Source organism: Xyrauchen texanus, chromosome 32, assembly GCF_025860055.1.
Source record: "Xyrauchen texanus isolate HMW12.3.18 chromosome 32, RBS_HiC_50CHRs, whole genome shotgun sequence".
NCBI classification, from domain to species: Eukaryota; Metazoa; Chordata; class Actinopteri; order Cypriniformes; family Catostomidae; genus Xyrauchen; species Xyrauchen texanus.
This window is the reverse complement of record NC_068307.1, coordinates 6,898,781-6,920,823: the sequence shown is the minus strand read 5'-3', so window position 1 is coordinate 6,920,823 and position 22,043 is coordinate 6,898,781. Positions and strand designations below refer to the sequence as shown.

At 38.2% G+C, this 22,043-nt stretch overlaps 1 protein-coding gene across 2 annotated transcripts in view; it reads right to left on the bottom strand.

Annotated features, from left to right (window-relative positions):
• Positions 1 to 22,043, bottom strand: part of LOC127626292 (forkhead box protein J3-like) — a 163,658-nt gene that overhangs the window by 86,933 nt on the left and 54,682 nt on the right. For both annotated transcript variants that reach the window (XM_052101988.1, XM_052101989.1), the window contains exon 2: positions 19,889 to 20,344. In XM_052101988.1, coding sequence (XP_051957948.1) covers positions 19,889 to 20,209 — 321 coding nt within the window. In that variant the 5' untranslated portion in view covers positions 20,210 to 20,344. The remainder of the gene's footprint in view (positions 1 to 19,888; positions 20,345 to 22,043) is intronic.

Genomic DNA, 22,043 nt, shown 5'->3' with positions numbered 1-22,043 from the left:
GTCAATGCTGACAATTAGGCTCTTTGAAAACAAAATCGATCTGCTAGAGGCTTTAACACTGGTGCAACGGCACTGTGGGCTTTCATAAAAAGGCTAAAACATAGACTTGAGAGAGCGTTTTTGGCAAGTGAAGGGAAACTCAGCATTCATCCGCGACCGTGGACTGACAGAAGAATCCCTCACACAACAGAGGTAGTCAATCAATCAACAGAAGCTCATGGCAGACACAGTGAAGAGGGTGCAAAGGACGTATAGGGATTCACCTTTTACACCTTTATCCATCTGAAGCTTGTACACAGACTTTCCTTCAGGCCACATTCTCCTTTAAATTGCAGCAGACCAGACAAAAAAAAAAAAAAAGTCTTTTTTGACAAAGATGGAAAAAAGTTTCCACATTTGTATTCAACTTATAACAGGTTCAAAAGGTCACAACTCTCCTATAGAGTCCATTAGCAAAGTTAATGTAAAACTGTCAAGCACAATGACCCATAAATAATACATTGCTGAGGTGAAAAGAGGCCGGGTACCCTTCTGCTCTCTGCCGTCCTACTTGTCAGACGCTCTAGTCCTCTACAAGGCCACATTAATTGTCTAATTCAGAGGCAATTAGTTGGCAGTGAGAGGTTGTGGCCTTGCAACCAGCAGCCTGTCTCTCTTCCCCCATAACCAGCCTGCCTGATGACCAGAGTCTCTAAACTGCTTTAGGCAGCCCACGTCACCTTGAGAAAAATGTTCTGCCTACACAGCCAAGTGCTACATATGGGTCACTGACAAATAAGGTTTTCTGAGGTGATAAAAATTAAGAATCTTTAAAAAAAACCTACAGTAGTTTTAAACACGTGATAAGTTTGTAAAAATGCAATATTTGAGACTATGTTGATTTCACAAATGATTTAAAACATTTATAGAATTGGGCCACTGTGGCAAACCCTAACGAGAGCAGTAGAAAGAAAAAGAATGATGATATGGCAAAATAATATGTATTTTTTAAACATCACAAACAGTCTTGCAGGTCCTCTCTCTGATTAGTTTTTCTTGTTACATGACAACAAAATGGCTACCTACTAAGCATGTAACAATACACACATTTTACGATACAATGCAAAGCCTCATTATAAAATACAATATGATTAAACAAAAAAAACAGCACTGACAAGTGATTCGCTCAAACTCATTCAAGGATTCAACATACAGTAAATGTTTTTTAAATCATAAATGTTTGATATTGGCAACAAAAAGCAGAGCTCTATAATAAAGTGAATTAAACAACAGGACTGCATTCATTTTGTTTGATTGTAATAAGAAAAACTCATATGAACTCACAGTCGTCATGTTTTTCTTGAGAAAAATGTGTTTTACTACACTCAAGTCATTTGAATTTGTATAGCACTTTTCACAATACACGTTCCAAAGCAGCTTTATAGAAAATCATGCCTTAATATATTAAAGCCCCCAGTGATCAAGCTAAAGTGATTGTAGCAAGGAAAAAACTTCTTTCAATGTTATTTAGTGGTAGAAAAAATAACTGAGAGGAACCTGACCTCTAGTTTTACGATATACAGTATGTACATAATCCAATATTATTTGGCAAAAACCAATAAGCACATGTCATTTTTGTGGCCTCTTCCCCAGTTTCACTTTGCATGTAAACATTCCCGGTGTTATTACGGGCATATCAAAGTGTTGTGCTCACACCCGTTTAAATTTCAACGTCAAAAGCAGAGAATAATAAGTGTCATGTAATCGTGGGTTTCTTACGTTGTCAGATTTTTTGAATAAGCTTGTTTTTGTTACTTATGAGCATCTTGCTAGTGCCAACATGTCTTTTGTCAAAGTATTTAAGCTTTTAATATGACTTTAATTTTTATTTACAGTCTCTGGATGGTTACACCACATGACATTTTTTATTTACTTTAAGCACCATAAAACATAAATATCAAAACGACATTGAATTCAGAAACTGAAAACATGTACATCACATATTTATTTTTTTTCTAATTTATTTTATCTGGACAAAAAAAGAGAAGAGATGGACATAATTTAATGCCCAATAATGATTAAGTGTCCAATATCCTATGATAAACAATAATTTATTTTTATTGTTTATTTCTGAACACAATAACTAAAACCAAAAGATAAAAAATAATATTCAATATGTATTATTAGTATTATTATTGCAATTAATATTATAATTAAATATAAATGTAATTAATAATATAAGGGCATATAATTTCAATATTACATACACACACAAACACGTACAGTATACACATACACATTCTATTCATCAACACACACACACACACACACACACAAACACACACACACATAAAGTTATATAACACGCACAGTGGTGTAATGCTGTTGTTGTGTGTTAATATTTGAAGACTAACCGTTTATTGGTAGACCTGATATTAAACAATAATTACTGATCAAGTTAAAAAAAAAAGTGTAAATATCTGTATATATTTTAAAAAAAAAAAAACATTTTTGCTGGACATTCAGCATATCCCCCTAGTTTTAAAAAATATATAAATTAGAAGGAAAAAAGTACATTGAGAGTGCTGACACTAATGAATAGGCAATCATAAGTGAGGAATTAATGTGTCATATCCAAGACTGCTAAGACCTGCGACTATCCAGAATGATGCAAGGATGCTGGAACTTTGCCTGTCAATAGGTATGGGAAAGGAAAAGAGAGCCTTTATTTCTGGCATCTCATCCATCACTGGTCGTGCTCCACTGCTGGGAGGCAGTGTCATTCTACTCTCCTGAGTGAACCATGTAAGGACACTGTGCCTGTGGATATTCTGATACTGTAGTGACAGACTAATGATGATACAAGATATGTGAAGTTCATTTCCTCATCTCAAAATGATACAGAAATTGGAGTCTGGCAAAAAATTTCATAAAAAATGCAATGGAATATTTCTTTGAAGCAGAGATCTTGTAATTTCTGCTGTTTCTTAATGGGAATTTAAGTAAAAGGAAAGAAAAACAGACATGGGATAAAATAAAATAAAAATAATAATAATAAAAAAAAAAAGCCTGGCCTAACTCAGACCTCAAAGTCCTGGCTTTCCAAGCTACCAGCACAGACAAACCAAAGTCACCCAAAATCCAGATAGTAATAGCATAAAGATCAATGACATATTCAATGTGGGAGCTCTATTTGAAGTCCCTGGGCAACATGCCATATACTCAGTGACACCACACACATGGTGCCACTCTGGCTGCAGCTCCTGCCTGCTAAAACCATGTCAGATGGGCATAAAATGAGATGAAACATTTCTTCTGTGGCACATATCCTTTTGTTAAAACTCAGCAATGTACTAGTAATGCCTCGGCAAGCTTACTTAATCTTTAAATTCAAATCTTCAAAAAAATACAAAATAATTAACCGACAACGAGAATCAGCTTTGTTACAGAGGAGACAAAATAACCAGACTGGTTGCCATCCATAATGGCTGCTTGTGGATATTACATGAAAATACATGTACCATTGTGTGTGTGGCTAAGTTGCTGCTTGCGTTCTGGTGAACCTCACACAATCTTGTAAACTTCTAGATCAGTTAACCCAATCTTTCTTTCCACTAGGTCTTCATACTGAACCATTTGCACTAATACAGTTGCATTTTCCCTCCTCATTTAAAAATACGTAGATAGCTAGATGTTAAAACATAGAAAAAAAATAGCACATAGTTATATTTCTAAAGTGTTTATAAACAGATCTACAGGGACAAAGGACTACTTCGATTATGGAAACAATTAACTAACCCAAAACAATTACTAGGAGGCCTAGAAAGAAAAGAGGGGAATTCTAATCCATTTAAAGTTCATTGGAAAGCTGTTTGTTTTTGTGTTCAACTTATACAGCATACTATATAACCATTTATAAAAATTATGATTTTTATTTATGCAGTGCCAGCAGCAGCGTCAGACAGTCCAACTCCAGCTTAAGCAGATTTCAGAGGGTAGATTTGGAGTTTAAGGCAGATTCCAAGGACCAGACTCTATTTATAGCCTACACAAATTCATCATGGCTCAGCACCTCTCTCTTGGGGCCAAATCACAGCAGCGATGAGAGGCCATGTTCAGGTCATCCCAGCCTCAATTAAAAAAAGTGCCGGGCAATCACCAGGATAAGGGAAGCTGCTGACATGTTTTAATCTTGGTATGATTACCATGCTGGAGAATTTTATAAAAAAAAAAAAAGAAAAAAAAAGTGGTTTATGAAGAACTCAAAAACAAGGACCTTCAACAGAAGGCAATTAACTGTGGAGAAGAAGAATGGAAAAATAAATATGTAGACAGAAAGACAGACACATGAAAAAACGCAGAAACATTTTTAAGTGATGAGGTAAAAAAGGCCAAGTTTCATTGTCAATACAGTCATAAAAAATGGGTGCTGCTGCAACCTTTAACCATGATGAATATATATTTAAATTGTGTATATAAAAGTGCCTTTTTGCTTTTCAAATGTAACTACATAAATAATTTATTAAGCATAGTGGTTCAGAGCAAAATTGGGATATGCAAGGAAAAAATGACTAATCAGGTACTCTTTCTGTACCAACTAGTCGACTATTAAATACACTAATCGAAGATCGCAAATTTATTTTTCTTTGTGCATTTGCTTGCCATGAGCTGCACTGTGCTTTTTAAAGCAAAGCCTACTCTGCGTTCCAATTCGCAGGGACCCTACACAATGTTCACTGCTCCCTACTTACTGAGCACGGGATATCTGTTGAGGTTCACTTCACTATACTCGTGTAAATACAGATGAATGTAAATTAAATAACCTTAAATCCATTTACAGAATATATATTTTTTATTATACATCCACATGTATTCTTAAAAAACTATTGGTGTTATATATTTCTCCAGACTTGTAACCCTTAAGTTAAATGACTAACTTTAATATAAAAAAATAAATGTTATTTTTTATTTTAAAATAAGTGTGACATCTTAACCTTTACATGACCTATTGTTATGAAAATGGATGTAACCAAGTCACATCTTCTGCGCTTTGCACTCACACATAACCAATAGAAAGCACACCTGAGTTTAAGCAGGCTTAACTAAAACTCCAGTGTATTTAATTTTAGCCACACTACATCAGTACACTGATGGTTTACCATGACTGGTGGGTAAAATTCCCTCTTCACTGTGATGTTTTGATGTACACTTATTTCCTATGCCGTTTGGAGTGCCCTTCCAACTGATCATTTATGCTCTCTTTGATTTGGAATATCACTTAAGATGGCTGAATACCGCATTAAGTCCACTTCGCAGGCCACTGCTGGTTGATTGGAACGCACCTCTAGCGTAGCACTAGCAAGCCTTGTAATAATTAGATTCTTATCGAATTCTACTCTATTGATATTGGGTTTTAGTTGGAGTCATGCAACACAACGGACAAGGGTTATGGTGGAAAGATACTGCAAAGCAGTACAATAAACTCTTATCCTTGGCAGACCAGTATGTGCATTAAAGCTCTCAATATGGGCGGAGTGCATTTTATTAAAAGCCAAATTTCACTACTTGTTTTTTCTGATTAAATACGTGAAATAACAAAAATCAGGAGTTCGTATATGTGCACTAACCTAATGCCATCAGCATTGGTTTCTATGTTTCTAAGCTCCAGGTGAGTGCAAATGTTTTGTACTTAAATATTTTTTATTAATGCATATCGTTTATTAATTTTTTTTTCCTAAAAGGAAAGCATAGTTTGTTGAAGATATCTTTTAAAACCGTCTTGGTAACATCTGTGAATAAAAATACACAGTGCACTCAGAAAGTATTCAAACCCCTTCATTTTTTTTTTTCATATTTTGTTATGTTGCAGCCTTATGCTTTATATAAAAAAAGAAAATTCACAACAATCTGCACTCCATAATGAAAAAGAAAAAACTGAAATATCACACTGACATAAGTATTCAGACCCTTTTCTATGACACTTGAAATTTAGCTCAGGTGCATCCCATTTCTCTAGATCAGGGGTTCTCAACCTTTTGCAAGCTGGGCCCCCCCCAAAGCTGGTTCATTGCAGTTAGGGCCCCAGTGCCCCCAGCCCCATGCTTTATTGTTGTTATTATTATTATTATTATCATCATCAGTAGGCCTATTATCATTACTAGGCTATTGCTATAATTGGGAATTGGCACCAGACCTCTGATATTAATTTATGACATTTTTACAGTGAAAAACAAAACTTGTTACAACAATGTATTGTTATTTATTTATTAACAACATAAATATTTAAACATGTTTGTGTGTGCGTGGCTGCGTGCGTGCGAGCATTTCACAAAAACTAAAGGAAAGCTTTAGTAGCCTATATTCTGACTAGTTTATTATATATATACATATATATGTATATATATATATATATATATACATATACATATACATATATATATATATATATATATATATATATATATATATATATATATATATACATACACACACACACACACACACACACACACACACACACACACACACACACACACACACACACACAACTAAATACGACCTCACGTTTTATACGTTTGCAGCCTCTGAAACTTCTGTCCGTCATAAAAAATAATTCGGATGGTTCGATTTTCTGCATTTTTCGCATCCGTAGCAAATATTTTGAGGGTTTTGACAATTGAGAGCCACCAAATGACGAATACGACAGTTTCGGAGTCAGTCAGTGTGCAAGGACCTTAAACTTTTGAGGCCTGCGCAGCTTCTCGAGGAGAAATCAAACAAATGAACGCCATTTTCTAAAGTCTATGAGCGCAGCACACACAAATAAACTAAATTGACATACTGCAGTTAAATTTCAAAATGTGGTGTTTTTATATTTATAACATTTGAATACAGTTCAGCAACATACATCACACGACCTGACGACCAAGAGAGCTGACCGACCATCACTTAATTTACCATCACCTCACGATTGAAAATGTGACACTGATTTCATATGACAGTTCAACAAACAAGTTAATAATATTAAGTCACTTACATTTTAGACGAAATAATGACTGTTTTGGTCAATTTTAGCAGCGAAAATAGATCCGATGAATCCAAACAAAGATCACAGCATAGCCATAGCGCATCTCACAGCAATACTCAATCGTGTTTTGAATGATTCAGTGTTGTGAACTAATCGGTTGAGTCAAAGATTCAATGACCCATTCACAAACATCTGTCTCATTCTTGATGAATCGGCCGTTTGAACGAATCTTTGAACGAACGACTCAATGACTTGCTTAATGAAACCGCTTATGCTTATCACCTGCATTTGCGCTCACTATCGACAAACCAATCAAATTTTTTTAAATCAGTCCAAACACATTTAAATTTGTATTCAGGAGTTATGTATATACAAAACTATTACTTTTTATGACAGTAGTTTAGTGCTAAAAAAAATGTGCCCAAAAAAATTTTTTTCCCAGTTTTTTTTTCCCTTCCATCGTAGCCTACTCGCGCCCCCCACCGGTTGAGAACCACTGCTCTAGATCATCTTTGAGATGTTTCTACACATTGATTGAAGTCCATCTGTGGCCAATTCAATTGATTGGACATGATTTGGAAAGGCACACACCTGTCTTTATAAGGTCTCACATCTGAAATGCATAAGAGTAAAATCCAAGCCATGAGGTCAAAGGAACAGCCTGCAGAGCTCAGAGACAGGACTGTGTGGAGGCACAGATATGTGGAAGACTTAAAAAAAAAATACAAAATAAAAAAGACAACCATCACTGCAACAGGCTCCACCAGTCTGGGCTTTATGGCAGAGTGGCCAGACGGAAGCCTCTCATCAGTGCAAGACACATTAATAAACATAGAAACAAAATTCTCTGGTCTGATGAAATGAAGACTGAACTGTTTGGCCTCAATTCCAAGCGTCATGTCTGGAGGAAACCAGGCACCGCTCATCACTTGTGCAATACAATCCCAAAAGTGAAGCATGGTGGTGGTAGCATCATGCTGTATGGGTGTTTTTCAGCAGCAGGGACTAGGGGAATGGTCAGACTCAGGGTTGAAGGAAAGCTGAACACAGGAAAATACAGAGATATCCTTAATGAAAACCTGGTCCAGAGTGCTCAGGACCTCAGACATGGGCTACAAAATCATGTCACAACAGTACAGAGCTTGCTCAATATTGGCAGCAGGTTGGTGTGAATGCATCTGCACACACAATGAGGCAAAGACTTTTGGACAATGGCCTGGTGTCAAGAAGGGCAGCAATGAAGCCACTTCTCTCCAAGAAAAACATCAAGGACAGACTGAAATTCTGTAGTAAGTACAAGGATTGGACAGCAGAAGACTGGTGCAAAGTTATTTTCTCTGATGAAGCCACCTTCCGACTTTTTGGGACATCTGGAAAATCGATAGTCCGGAGAAGAAAAGGTGAACGTTAACATGAGACCTGTGTTGTGCCAACGGGGAAGCATCCCAAGACCATCCATGTGTGGGGTTGCTTTTCATCCAAGGGAGTGGGCTCTCTCACAATTCTGCCTAAAAACACTGCCATGAATAATATCAAATGATATCAAAACATCCTGCAAGAGCAACTTCTCCCAACGATCCAGGAGCAATTTGGTGATGATCCGTGCATTTTCCAGCATGATGTAGCACAATGTCACAAGGCAAGAGAGATAATGAAGTGGCTCAGCGATCATTACATTAAAATTTTGGATCCGTGGCCAGGCAACTCCAGATCTTAATCCCATAGAGAACCTGTGGTCAATCCTCAAAAGGCAAGTGGACAAGCAGATGCCCACAAATTGTGATCAACTCAGAGCACTAAAAAGGCAAGAATGGATTGCCATCAGTCAGGATTTGGCCCAGAAACTGATATCCAGCATGCCAGAGTGAATTGCAGAGGTTATGAAGAACAAGGGTCAACACTGTAAATATCGACTCTTTGCATATATTGAATGTTTTTGCAAATAAAAGCCTTTAAAATTTATGAAATGCTTATCATTGTTTTCCAGTATACCATAGAAACATGTGAAAAAATAATCTACAAATACTGAAGCAGCAAACTTTGCAAAACACAAAATGTATATCACTGCCAATACTTTTGGTCACGGCTGTAGTGTGGAAAACTTTCAGTCTTAGTATAAGTACTATCCATCGATGTGTACATGCTGTGTGCACAGCTATTAAAGACAAAATTGATGCTTTGTAATATCAGGGTTTACATATAATACATTCCTGATATTCAAAAGGCTAAACAAACATCTAATCTAAAGCATTGCCAGCACAACTGCATTATGCCCCATAAATTTGTCCAGCAACTTTTAACGACCAACGGAATTTGATTGTCATCCAAGACTAATTTTAGTGTCATAATGCAATTTACATTTTCTGATGAAGCTCAGCAAATGTGATCAGAGTATAGAACATTCTGAGAATGTCATTGAGACAACTTTTTTCATCTACAGAACAGGCAAATTTAAGTTTGTGTAAAGAAAATGCCTAAAAATATATATTTTTTTTATTTGGTAATTTAATGCTTTATTCATTTGGAAATTTATTTAATTGATTACAGGGAATTTTGCAAGGCATTTTTTTCAAAAGCTAAACTATAATTTTATAGAATTGGGCTATATGCTAGTGTTCCAAAAAAGCACATTTAAGCTTTTCTCCTAGTATTGTGTTTTTATTTTCAATTTAAAACATCTTTGTGCTCAGAACTGATTTTTGTACTGTGGGCTAATTCCATGACTGCTCTATTATTTTGTATGGTGTGGAAAAGCAACTTTAATAAATAAAATGGATGTCTACCGCGATTAAATTAATCGCAAAGAGAGGACATTAATTTGTTCTCCATTATACAAGATATTTGTGTGGCACTCCTGGAAGTGTCATGATGCAGATGTGTTTGCAGCATCAGATATGTGCAGGTATGCCATTAAGACCAATCCATAACAGTGTGAGTAATACTTCACATACAATAAACTGGCTTTCAAGGATGTATATCTTGTCATCATGATTATCACAGGCTAACGATTGGGATAAATGTGGTCATGTGACACTATATTTTGGCGTTAATGGCAATTTTCTTGACAAAAAGTATTTCCAAACGAGCTTTTCGCGACATTTGAAATATCGACAGAGTTTATGTGCTAGATTTAAACTGAAAATTTTTATGTTGACACTTATATATATGATATATACATATTACACTTACGATAATTTGCGTTTCGATCAGCATTATCAGTAAACTTTTCGATGCCCTACATTTCTGTCGCAAAAAACCCTTGGATGGAAACGTAGTTATTGGTATTTGCAGTTTTATGAGTTGTTTTTAGGGTTGCTCAGATTCCTTGCAGTTTATAATTTTGAACTATGTTGAGAAGGGACCCCCTGCCCCTACTGTCATCATTCCCAGTGCTGTAGATTCAACAGATCCATTTAGCATGGGCACAGCTTACTGGATATGATCTCAGATCTTAGCAGCTCTGGAAAAGATTTACATTCTCTTAATGTCTTTTTTTCTATAGAAAATTAAATTCACTACGGTTAACCACCAAGTGCCCGATTGAAATGTGACTGCTATTACACGGGCAGTAACGAGAAGACGACTAAGAAGACTAAAAAGCCTGAAATTTCATTTTGGTTCATCCAGTATTAAATGCTCCATGTCAGGTATTGACTTTGTGTAAAAGGCCTCATTATCAGCATAGATGGGGCTGAATTAATCAATGAAGGACCAATGACTGATGTTTAGCGAGAGATGTGAAGTGTACACAGTAGGCCCTTGGCCCAATATATCAGTAAATTTAAATGTACAAAGGAAAGATCGAGTCCAGTGATGCACATATAGCAACACTAGATAAAACAAGTGAAAGCACAAGAAGATGATATAAGACATCAGCTCCTTGTTTCGTAAGTTGTAACGAGTGCCCTCTCTACCAGCTCCACCAGGTGAGCCTCTACATTTTCTGCCCACCTGCTCTGAGTGAGTGGCAGGGTACGAGTGGGATGGGGCAAGGTGAAGTTGGTGGGCGGGCGGCTAGGCAGGAGCTTCCTGACACCAGAGCCAGCCACACAGCAGGAACAAACTGGCTGCAGCATGAATCACCACCACTCCCACCACCGACACAGCCACTTCTTCTGCTGCCACAATAAAAAAAAAAAAATAAAAAAAAAATAGAGGCTGCCATATCAAATTCATGCAATACAAAACAGGATCAATTATTAAGCGACAGAATTACAGATGACTAAATTTTTTGTGCTGTAATTTGACAATTTTTTTAAGTCAGAAAAAAAACTAACATAAAAACGAGCAATTTATCAATATGTATCTTACCATTTGAATACTTTAATATGTATCTTACCATTTGAATACTTTAATATAAGGTGAGCGTTTCAAAATGAAATGCTCAACCGCGTAATGATCCCGGCTGGAGGATTAAACAGAGAATCAGAGTGCACTGAAGCAATTTTGCATCTTAATATTCCAAATCCTGCACACCAAGCTTGTGCTGAGAGATATGAGAGAGTGCAATACTCTTACCTGTGCATCCAAATTTGAATAAAGGCAAGGGGAACTGGGATTTGGTCTATTTTAGTTATTTAAGAGATAGTGTTCCCAGCTCGCAAGTAAATAATGCCCCAGGGGCAAAGCAGTTCCCCAAATTACTTATTAGAATAAGGGCCAATTGCCCCTGGCTTCCATTATGATGGCTGCCCACCAGTGGGTGCAACCTTTGATCGGTTTAGGTTTGTGAGCATTTGCATTTCATAATGAGATCAAAGCAGCAAGGTCCAGACACTCTACAAGTGCCTAAAGCATTTTTAAACAGGGCAAGACTCAAACTCTGCAATCACATTTATCCATTTGTGCGAGCCGAACCAGCTCAGTCAACAGCTATAGCAGAAGCAACAGTGTTTGTGAGGATTTAAGCTTTTGCACACTTTTCACCTCCACTACATGCAGGTGTGTACATGGAGAAAATCATGCCAGTAGCAAAGGCATAAATTCAAGAACAAACATTTTAAGCATTTTTAAACTGGCTAAGACTCGCAAACTACTCAGGATTATATTTGGTATATACTGCATACAGGCGAAGATGCTGGGAATTACTTTGGAGATGACTGTGCTTTCCAAACGAGCTGTCTGCACAAGAAAATACAAACTTGGGGTTTGAAAGTAGGTAGAGCTTCTCAATGACCTGAAAAGTGATCTGGTAATCTCTGGGAAGTACTGTTGGTAAATCATTAGGGAATTAATTGGGTAGAATGTGCCAGAAATGCATTGTGCATTCTGAGGAGCAGCAGCCATGGCAAAGCCAATATAAACAGGCCGTGCTGTCACATCTGCTGCATGTTTTCAAAATGCCTGATCAGATTATGGCCTGCTCTGTGGCCGGATTACATACCTGTTGTGTAAACAGAGATTGAAAATTCTCTGAGGATAAAAAGAGCTTTTGCATGGCTAAGGTCATTGATAATCCTCTAACATCTATACATTTAATATCTTAAAACTGAGGTTTAGTCTGGTTGCACTCCGCTGCGGCCTTTATATAAAAGTGTTTTAAGGTCATACTTTCACATACAAAACCGGATGAGGATGCTGGATCCTCAGGTCAGGTGGGCTGTGATGGCTTTCAATTCATTAGAAGCAGCTCAGCCCAGGCTCGCCTGGAGTCAAACCCATAAACTAAAAGGCCGACCGGCTGCTAAGCATCTTTACTAGTGGCCGACCAATATATCGTCGATTTTATTTACTTAAAAAAATGTATCGGCCAATCAACTTCTTTAATAATTGGCATCGATCGATACATTTTCTCATCGGTCGATATATTTTCCCGTTTGGTCAATTTGTTTCTCGAGGGTGCCAAAAAAATAAATAAATAAATAAAAAATAAAAATAAATAAATAAATCGCCTACATGCATGTGAAGCAACTGAGACATGTAAAGGACCAGTCACAGTTTGTTTTGTTGTTACGTGCCATCATGTTACTACAATAATGGACCAGTGTGCGCATATCAGAGGCGTGGCAGATGCGTTTGAGCTCATAAATGTTAAAGTGCTCAACTGTTCCTGCCCGATGGTGGTAATGCAGATTGATTTTGGTCTCGAGGCTCGAGGTCTGAGGTTATTGGCGCGGCTGCCCAGTTGATAGCCCTGGCTCGCACTGAACCTATAGTGGAAAAGCGGCTATTTTGTTCCAACCTTATGACTTTTTCATCTGTGCAACAAAGGAAAATGCCTCAGTCACCATTCACTTTTTATTGCATCTCTTTTTTCATACAATGAAAATGAATGGTTACTGAAGCTAACATTCTGCTTAACATCTTTTTGTGTGTTCTATGGAAGAAAGTCATAGGAGTTTGGAAAACATGAAGGTGATTTATCCCTTTAAATAATTGTGTAGTGTCTACATTAATCAAGAACACTGCTGTTCACATTTAATGCAGCAACAATAAATTCTTTGACACAAATCACATAAGGATTTGATCTAAATTCAAGTCTCTCTGGGATTGTAATATAACCTTACCAGCATTAAAAGACTTGAAACATTAGTCAATATTGTGCCAACTTTAGCATTCAATAATATTGCTTCCCTACGAGTAAAAAAAAATGCTTTCATAATATCGCAGAGACTGTGAGTGCTAAAATTAATCTCTCTGCTCTTTACAAGGAATCTAATGCTTACAAACGTTGTGTGCATATCCGTCTCCCCTAATACTACATGAATATTTTTTGACCTTGATGAATTATCTATTCTTATTGACAGCACTTATTGATATTTCTTAAAAGCGTCAGCTAATGGAGTTCTATTGAGATGACTAAATGTTGCCGCCAACTGATTTAGCCCGGTCTCATCTCTCCGACACAGCTAGAATTATCATACAGAACAGACGTGTGCGTGCACTGGGTCGTAAATTCCTGCTGCCGACATCTCAGGGGGGATGTGGAGAGATGGAGGGCGATGACTGCACACAGACCTACATTCACCCCAGCCACACATGGTATATGTGCAAATGCACAAATATAGCAGCATGCACTTCTGAGAAAAAGGATATATCTAAAATAATAGTCGACAGCGGATGTAGTGAGATTCACACTCTCCCACCTACTAAAAGTAATGCTAATATTCCTGTTATACAATTCACAACACTAACTCTGTTTTCCTATCAGAACCCTCGCACTCACCCACCCATGAGATGGCAAGCTTCTCTTGCTATATCCTGAGCACACAGCTATTTTCTACATCACATAGTAGGACAACATAGCACCTCTGTCTGCCTCACACTATGCATCTAAACGCAAGCATCTTCATAGAGACCGACCAGTGTGGCTTTGCCTTTGATTTAATCTACATCTAGATTTATGTATATAAAAATCACTAATTTCTGTGAAACAAACTACAAGAGATGTAACACTGGAAAAAACCTCCAAGATAACTGGATCCAATTTATGATGAATTGTCAAATTTTTTCCATTTCTTTCCAAAATCATATTCAGCCTTTAAAACTGAATGCTAACAGACCACACGCAGCATATTTGGCCCTTTGTAAACAGACAGGCTGCTGGTTCCCATATATAATAGCTGTAACAATACATGATACAGAGATGGAATGTGGCAATTAGCAGCCATCATTGAGAACACCAGTAGGACTGCTCTTTGTACAAGGCATCTTAAATAGGTCTACATTCCAGCAAAATGGAAAGCCGTTTCCCAGTAAACGTGTCAGGGCAACAACCTTGTTCAGAATTTGAAGTGAATTCAGTGAAAAACGCAGAAATCCATTTATGTCAGTCCACGGTGCAGAATGTGTATGGGAGGTGGGGGGTGTTAGAAGAAAATCTGATGTCATAGAGGGCAGTATGGCACTTGCAAGCATCTTCCCAGGGACAATAAAATGAAGTGTGTATGTTTGAAGCAACAGAATAAAAAGGGACATCTAAAAAAACTTTAACACCTCAAGCTCTGAAGGCTAAAATTTCCCGTTTCAGTGGCGTACCCAAAGATTTTTAACTCGACAAAAAAAAAATAAAAATAAAAAAATAAGGAGGGTCAAGTGTTTTGCATAATTTTAAAGAAAATTTATATTTTTTCAATGGTATATATTATGATAAATTCTGAAACTCAGCCTAAGAAACTGTTGAAAACAGTTACTTTTTTCTCCCCTATTTTTCTGATTTGACATTATATATCTCTGGGTTTAAATTAGGGATGTGCACTATGATTAATTTGACTGTCATTTAAACAAGTTTTGTAACCGACTAGTCGACCCCCAGAAGACAGTCAAAAAACTGTTTTTGCATATATGATCCATTTGAAATACTTTATCTATGAATCAAACAGTCAAATCTCATAATGCCACAAAAAATTGGCCATAGATATGTAGTGTGTTTGCCTTGCATTATGATAATTTTTTATTTAGGCTGTCGTAAAAAAACAAAAACAAGCATACACACAGCATTAGCCAATATAGGCATATTTATTAAAATCAACTGGATTGGGGGCCTGGGAAGCTCAGTGGTAAAAGACGCTGGCTACCACCCCTGGAGTTTGCTAGTTTGAATCCCAGGGCATGCTGAGTGACTCCAGCCAGGTCTCCCAAGCAACCAAATTGGCCCGGTTGCCAGGGAAGGTTGAGTCACATGGGGTAACCTCCTCGAGGTCACTAATATGTGGTTCGTTCTCAGTGGGGCGCAAAGTGAGTTGAGCGTGGATGCTGCATGGATGGCGTGAAGCCTCCACATGCGCTGTCTCCATGGCAATGTGATCAACAAGCCACGTGATAAGATGTGCGTGTTAACTGTCTCAGACGCGGGGGCAGCTGGGAATCTTCTTCCGCCACCCGGATTGAGGCGAATTACTACGTGACCACGAGGACTTAAAAAAAGCACATTGGGAATTGGGCATGCCAAATTGGGAGAAAAAGGAAAAAAATGAATTAAAAAAAATCATCAACTGCATCAGTGCAAGACCAATAATCAATAATCAATAGCCTATTATTAACAGAATTCTTCAAATAGCATACTAGCCAACATATTACATCAACATATCTCAAAATCAATTAACATGTGGCTGCTATTTTGTTAAGAAAGTTAACAAATCAAGGAATAGCATAAAATCTGCCTTTGAAAAATGTAATTCATATAGGTTATATTGTCCAAAAAAAGACAACCATTCTCAGAATAAAAATGCATATGCACTGTATATTAAACAATTTAATAGTGAATTTATTAGCACTTTGTTGAAACTGTGAAGAACTAACTGGAAAATATCGTGTGGAAATCATATCCACATGGGATTTTTAAAGTCATTAAATTAATTATTTTGTAGAAAATGTTATAAATGTTTTTAAAACATTTGTGAAACCAAATTGGACTCAAAGATTCCATTTGAACAAATCTGACACGTTCAACACGTTCAACTAGACTCTGTTGTTAACGATGTCCAACAATCCGTTGTTATTGCTACATGCTAAATCTTCTACTTGGTCTCTTTCATATTCGCGATCATGTTCTGATGCCCAGTTCCAACCGTGACATTATAATTTTCTACCCTGGTATTGTGTAATTCAGGGTCGATGAAGTCCATACATTTTTGGAAGCCTTTTCCCTCAACAAAACTGAGTGGTAGCATGTATCTAGCTGTCATCTCTGAGATAAGCCAAGTATTTGTTCACAGTGGACAGGATCACAGTGGCGGCGAGTTTGGGCATTTGTTTGCTCCGGCTAGTCTGTCCTATGCTAACATCTACATGTCTGTGCTGAATATGTTTACGCATGGCTCCAGTGGAATTATTATATGCCAGTTTGACATGACGTATCTTACATAAAACTTTTCCATTTTCTTGTTAGTCAAAATACTCCCACACATTGCTCGTCTTTTGAGTGGTCATTTCTGTCCTGCCGCGATCTGACACGAAGTAAACGCATGCGATATCGGAGGTAAAATAAAAATATTTTGTTTCCGCTCCAGATACACTTTTAAAATAATGTATTATTTTTTCAAACATTTTATTTTAATGTGTTATTTTTATTTTTTTTATGTTTTAACATTAATATTACAGTAATTTGAACGATTCTTGAGTGTTTTTTTTTGTGTAATCGACAATCGTTTTCAGTGTCGACTAGTAGCTGCTGTACCATGTAGCCGACTAGTCTCGCACATCCTTAGTTTAAATAAGATGCCTCCAAAAAACTGTTTTTGTTTTGTTCCTAATCATGTCAACTGTAACTGAATTTTTTTCGTGTTGATACGACAATGCAAACAATCAATCAGTCAGTTATAGCATTACACAAATAATTTATCCTAGTGTACAAAAACATCTCCAAGTTTCCATAACCCTCTCCAAACAACAACAAAAAACTTAATAATTGTACATAAGAACTAATTACACATGCAAACAACAATGAATAAAGTTTTGCATAGCATGCAGACATGATTTTAGTATGTGATATTTCAAGTTTCAAGTTATACCGTAATTTCCGGACTATTGAGCGCACCTGAATATAAGCCGCACCCACTGATTTTTAAATAAAATATTATTTTGAACATAAATAAGCCGCACCTGTCTATAAGCCGCAGGTGCCTACCGGTACATTGAAACAAATGAACTTTACTCAGGCTTTAACGAAACACGGTGTGGCAGCGGGGTGTGGTCAAGCGCCCGTCCGGGAGAGAAAAGCGGTAAGGGCGCTTACACCTGAGCTAAATTATGTCTAACACCGGTGTCTAATTTCAGTAAGCATGGGGAGAGCGGCATAAAAAGGCAGCAGCCACAGAGCTGAGAAAGTGACACACGTCAGTCTAGTGTTGGCGCATAGAAGAATTGAGAAACTTTATAAAATTGATTGTAAACATTGCTGTGGCCATTAAAAGCCTTACCTGGAACGTCAAGTGCCCTGCTGAAAACTGTCACACTGGTGCCCGTGTGACAATTTTCCCAAGAAGGACACGTGAAGCAGGGCACTTGAAATTAGACACCGGTGTTAGACATAATTTAGCGCAGGTGTAAGCGCCCTTACAGCTTTTCTCTCCCGGACGGGCGCTTGACCATGCCCCCGCTGCGACACACGGCTTGTAATAAAACATTTGCAGTAAACAGTAGCCTACCAATAAAGTCATTGGTCACTATCTTCCTCGTCCTGTGCACTGAAACCACTGAAGTCATCTCCTTCGGTGTTGGAGTTGAATAGCCTCAGCTTAGTTGTCTTTTTGCACTGAGTCAATTCCTCACGCTGCTGTTTCCAACGTCTTATCATCGACTCATTAAGACCAAGCTCCCGTTCAGCAGCTCTATTTCCTTTTCCAACAGCCAGATCAATCGCCTTCAACTTGAAAGCAGCATCATATGCGTTTCTCCATGTCTCTGCCATGGTGAGGGTGACAAAATTACTACCGTAATCAGAATGATGGGAAGTTTGAGCGCGCTCGATTTAATCTAAACAGTAAACAAAAAAAGTTGTTTTGACCTTAACCCGTTCGGCAATTTCATTGGTCTAATGAAAGCTTCACGCCGCCAAAAAACGGAGCACGTCACAGAATGTTTTTTTTTTTTTTATAAAATTTGAAAGCGGGAAAAATCCATATATTAGCCGCGTCATTGTATAAGCCGCGAGGTTCAAAGCGTGGGAAAAAAGTTGCGGCTTATAGTCCGGAAATTACGGTATGCGAAAACGTGGCATATAAGCAACACCTGTTCACATGAAACATAAATGTCAAAGACATATACTTGGCTATTACTCACAATATTTTTATCTGAGTAAAATAAATAGGCTGGTTGTATTCTACTCTTTAAAAGCTTTCCAACAACATATGACACTGATTATTCTGATGATTTTACTGATTGCAATAAGTACTGAGCATTTCAAAGCACTCATACAGTTTTGGTCCCAAAATGCATTGTAAAGTAGACCTTCTAAGCTTTCAAACGATACCTATTTTGTGTTGGTCAAGACTGTAGTTAAGCTCTATTATCCACAAACAACAATAGGAGAGTGTCCATAGAGCAACCTGTTTGATTTGCTTTTTTGATTAGAGTTATCAAAATAAAGTAAAACGGCATCTATAAACATAGCCATATTTTAAAAGTGATGCATAAACTTCCAAAATCATGTGTTGTGCATTTATACTGACATAAATATCTGTTTCACAGCAGAGGAAAAGAACGTGATGGGTGTGAAAATATGCTAACGAACAGATACACACCCGGATCATATCTTGCATGGATATCAACTGCATACATCTTGTCTGCCTGCAATAAAGCTGTGCAACGAATTCTATTGCCAATAAATGTCAACTGATTGGTAAGCTCATTCTAATATCAATTTTCACCTCCGCTCTATAAAAGGCAATCAGCATGGCTTCATCTCTGTATATCATATGCTCCTTGAGATGGTGACACAGCAATGGCTCTCTCCAACATAATGGACTTCTATTAAGGCATCTGGTATGAATAATACAAGCCATGAAAGGGATATTTTTTTCTGTGGCTAGATCTGGCTCTGTGAATATCAACACACTTCCTTCTCACACAAAAGTGCCTTTATTTTCTTCTGTCAAGTGAGACAAGAAACTGTGTCAAATATTAATGGTCATAAACAGATCTGAACGCTGCTTTGCAAAATAGCAGCGCGCATGTGAGCAGTGTGGCTGTTGCTTTGGTATTTTCAAAATATTCAGTGGCAAGGAAAAAAAAACCTTGACAGCATAAGAAATGAGAATAATTTCACACATTAACCTTGGCAGCCTCCTCTGCCTAAATTCAGGGCTGATTCGGTACACTGATTGAATTTAAGTGGAGGGACGTCACTTGTGTGCATGCAAATGTCTCTGATGGGCAGAAAGCAAATAATGACAAATTAGCTGAAGCTTACAGTCAGAGCACTGCCTCGTGCTTTGCCCTTACCTTCCATCCGCTGCCAGCTTCCCTGTAATAGGGGAAATTGTCACAGATCCACTGGTAGATCTCGCTCAGTGTCATTTTTTTCTTTGGCGAGCTATTGATGGCGAACGTGATTAGGCTGGCGTAGCTGTATGGTGGTTTGCCGTCCTTGTGCTGCTGCACCTCTTCCTGGTCTAGTGTTGTGTTGGGGTCCAGCAAGGCGCTCTTCTTGGCCATGCCCAGCCCGTGAGCATTCTGGCCGTCTGCCTTCTGAATGGCAGCCCGCATGGTCAGCTGCGGCAGCCAGTCCATGGAGGTCAAGCTGCTCTCCAGCTCCGACGTCATGGTGGCAGGTCGAGGGGGTCTGGAGAGGAGTAGCACGAGGGGGGGGGGGGTCGGAGAAGGAGTGGTGAACTGGTGTGCTAAGAATGCAGAGGCTCCCTCAGATCAGTGTTTTGTTGATGTCACACAAAATGAAACCTGCAGAGAAGAGCAAGAGAGGGGATCATTAGATTGGCCGACATTGTCAAGATATGAGTGATTGCTTCTGAAGTGTGTTGACACTTCCATAGTTAGAACCACACCAGCTGGAACCAAAGTAATTTTAATTACCACGTTCAAACAGGCAGGGTAACTCTTTGGAGAGAAGCTCTAGAACAGGCGCTGATCAGCAGGCAAACACACACCCCTGCAAAAAACCCACTGAGCTGCACAGACTGGCCGAGCCGTCTGGCCCAACTCCTACCTCCAGCCTGCACACTGCAGCTGACTCACACAACTGTAATCCGAGACGCAAACTGAGTAAATGCTGCCGAATTGTTTTCACAACTACCAGCCAAATGGGGGAATTGTTCACAAGGAATTCCAATTCTCCTGAGGGTGGTGTAACCCTCTCTTCTCTTTCTCTCTCTACCCTTCCCCCTCTTCATCTCGTCTCTGTTGTAAACAGGCCTCGCAGTCAGTGTCGTGCAGTGTGCAGAGTGTACAGGCTCTTATTCCAGTCTGTGGCTGCACTCTACACCCACGAACAACCTTGTGTTTTAGGCATGCTGCCCTCTCCGACTTAAAATAGCAAAAAGCGCGAGGCCCATCCCACTACATAGGTACAGAGTGAGGTGGCTTAATCCATCCCCACCAATAGAAAGTACTATCATGAAAATGACAACATGACTGGAAAAATGGTACCAGGGGAGGGAATATCCCACATATTATTCAGACAATTCTGGTTTAAAAATACCTCCCCAGTTCTCTCAGGAGCTGAGAGAGACACCCTCATTGAAATTCCTCTACAATCACGGAAACCGAGGGTGAGCCTCTGAAATCTGATAAATGACATGTCTGTGAGGCCACTGCTATGACTGATGCTCTTTTTTCATAACTCCCATAATTTCTATAAAGGTGAGTCATGACCCTCTAATTTAAAAGATTTTTTCCAGTGCAGATTGATGGGATCCACAAGTACAGCTGAATGATGGGCAAGCTTAAAATTCAAATTTAGCATCCTCGCACACACACGGTTCATGTGCAGGAAATAAACGCCTTTGGGCATTTGCTAATTAAATCAAATCTATCTATGCACAGTGGACTTCTCAGTGTCTCATGCATCCGATTTTCACATACACTTGACTGCGTTGACAAACTGAAACCTTTTCATGCATGTTGCAACTAACAGCAACCATCAAAAATTCCAAAACGATGCAAGGCAGACAGAAATAAAAGGAGCAGCAGAAATGTTAAAAGGTACATTGTTTACCATGCAAAAACAGAATCTAAAAGATTTTAGTGTCACATTGATTTCAAACTCTACCTATATCATAAATCTAGAATCTTTTGACCTGTTTCATGTGACATCACTCTATGACCACGGCGCCACGTTTGTGACCAAAATTCCATTTACTTTCAATGTGCTGCGCTGAGGAATGAAACAAAAGTAAGCTAAATCTTTTTATTGGCACAGCTTAATTTTGCACAAGTTTAGCAGCGATAAAGGGGAAAGAAGTTATCAACACTTGTGGGTCTTTGCTCATTAATTCAGACATGTCAGTTATATGTACACATGTCAATTATATTTATAATATAATCGATTCGAATAGAATTAAACTGAACATTCACATAGACGATGTTATTCATAACACACAGCATGTCATAATTGTAACAATGCAATAAATAAAACAGAACT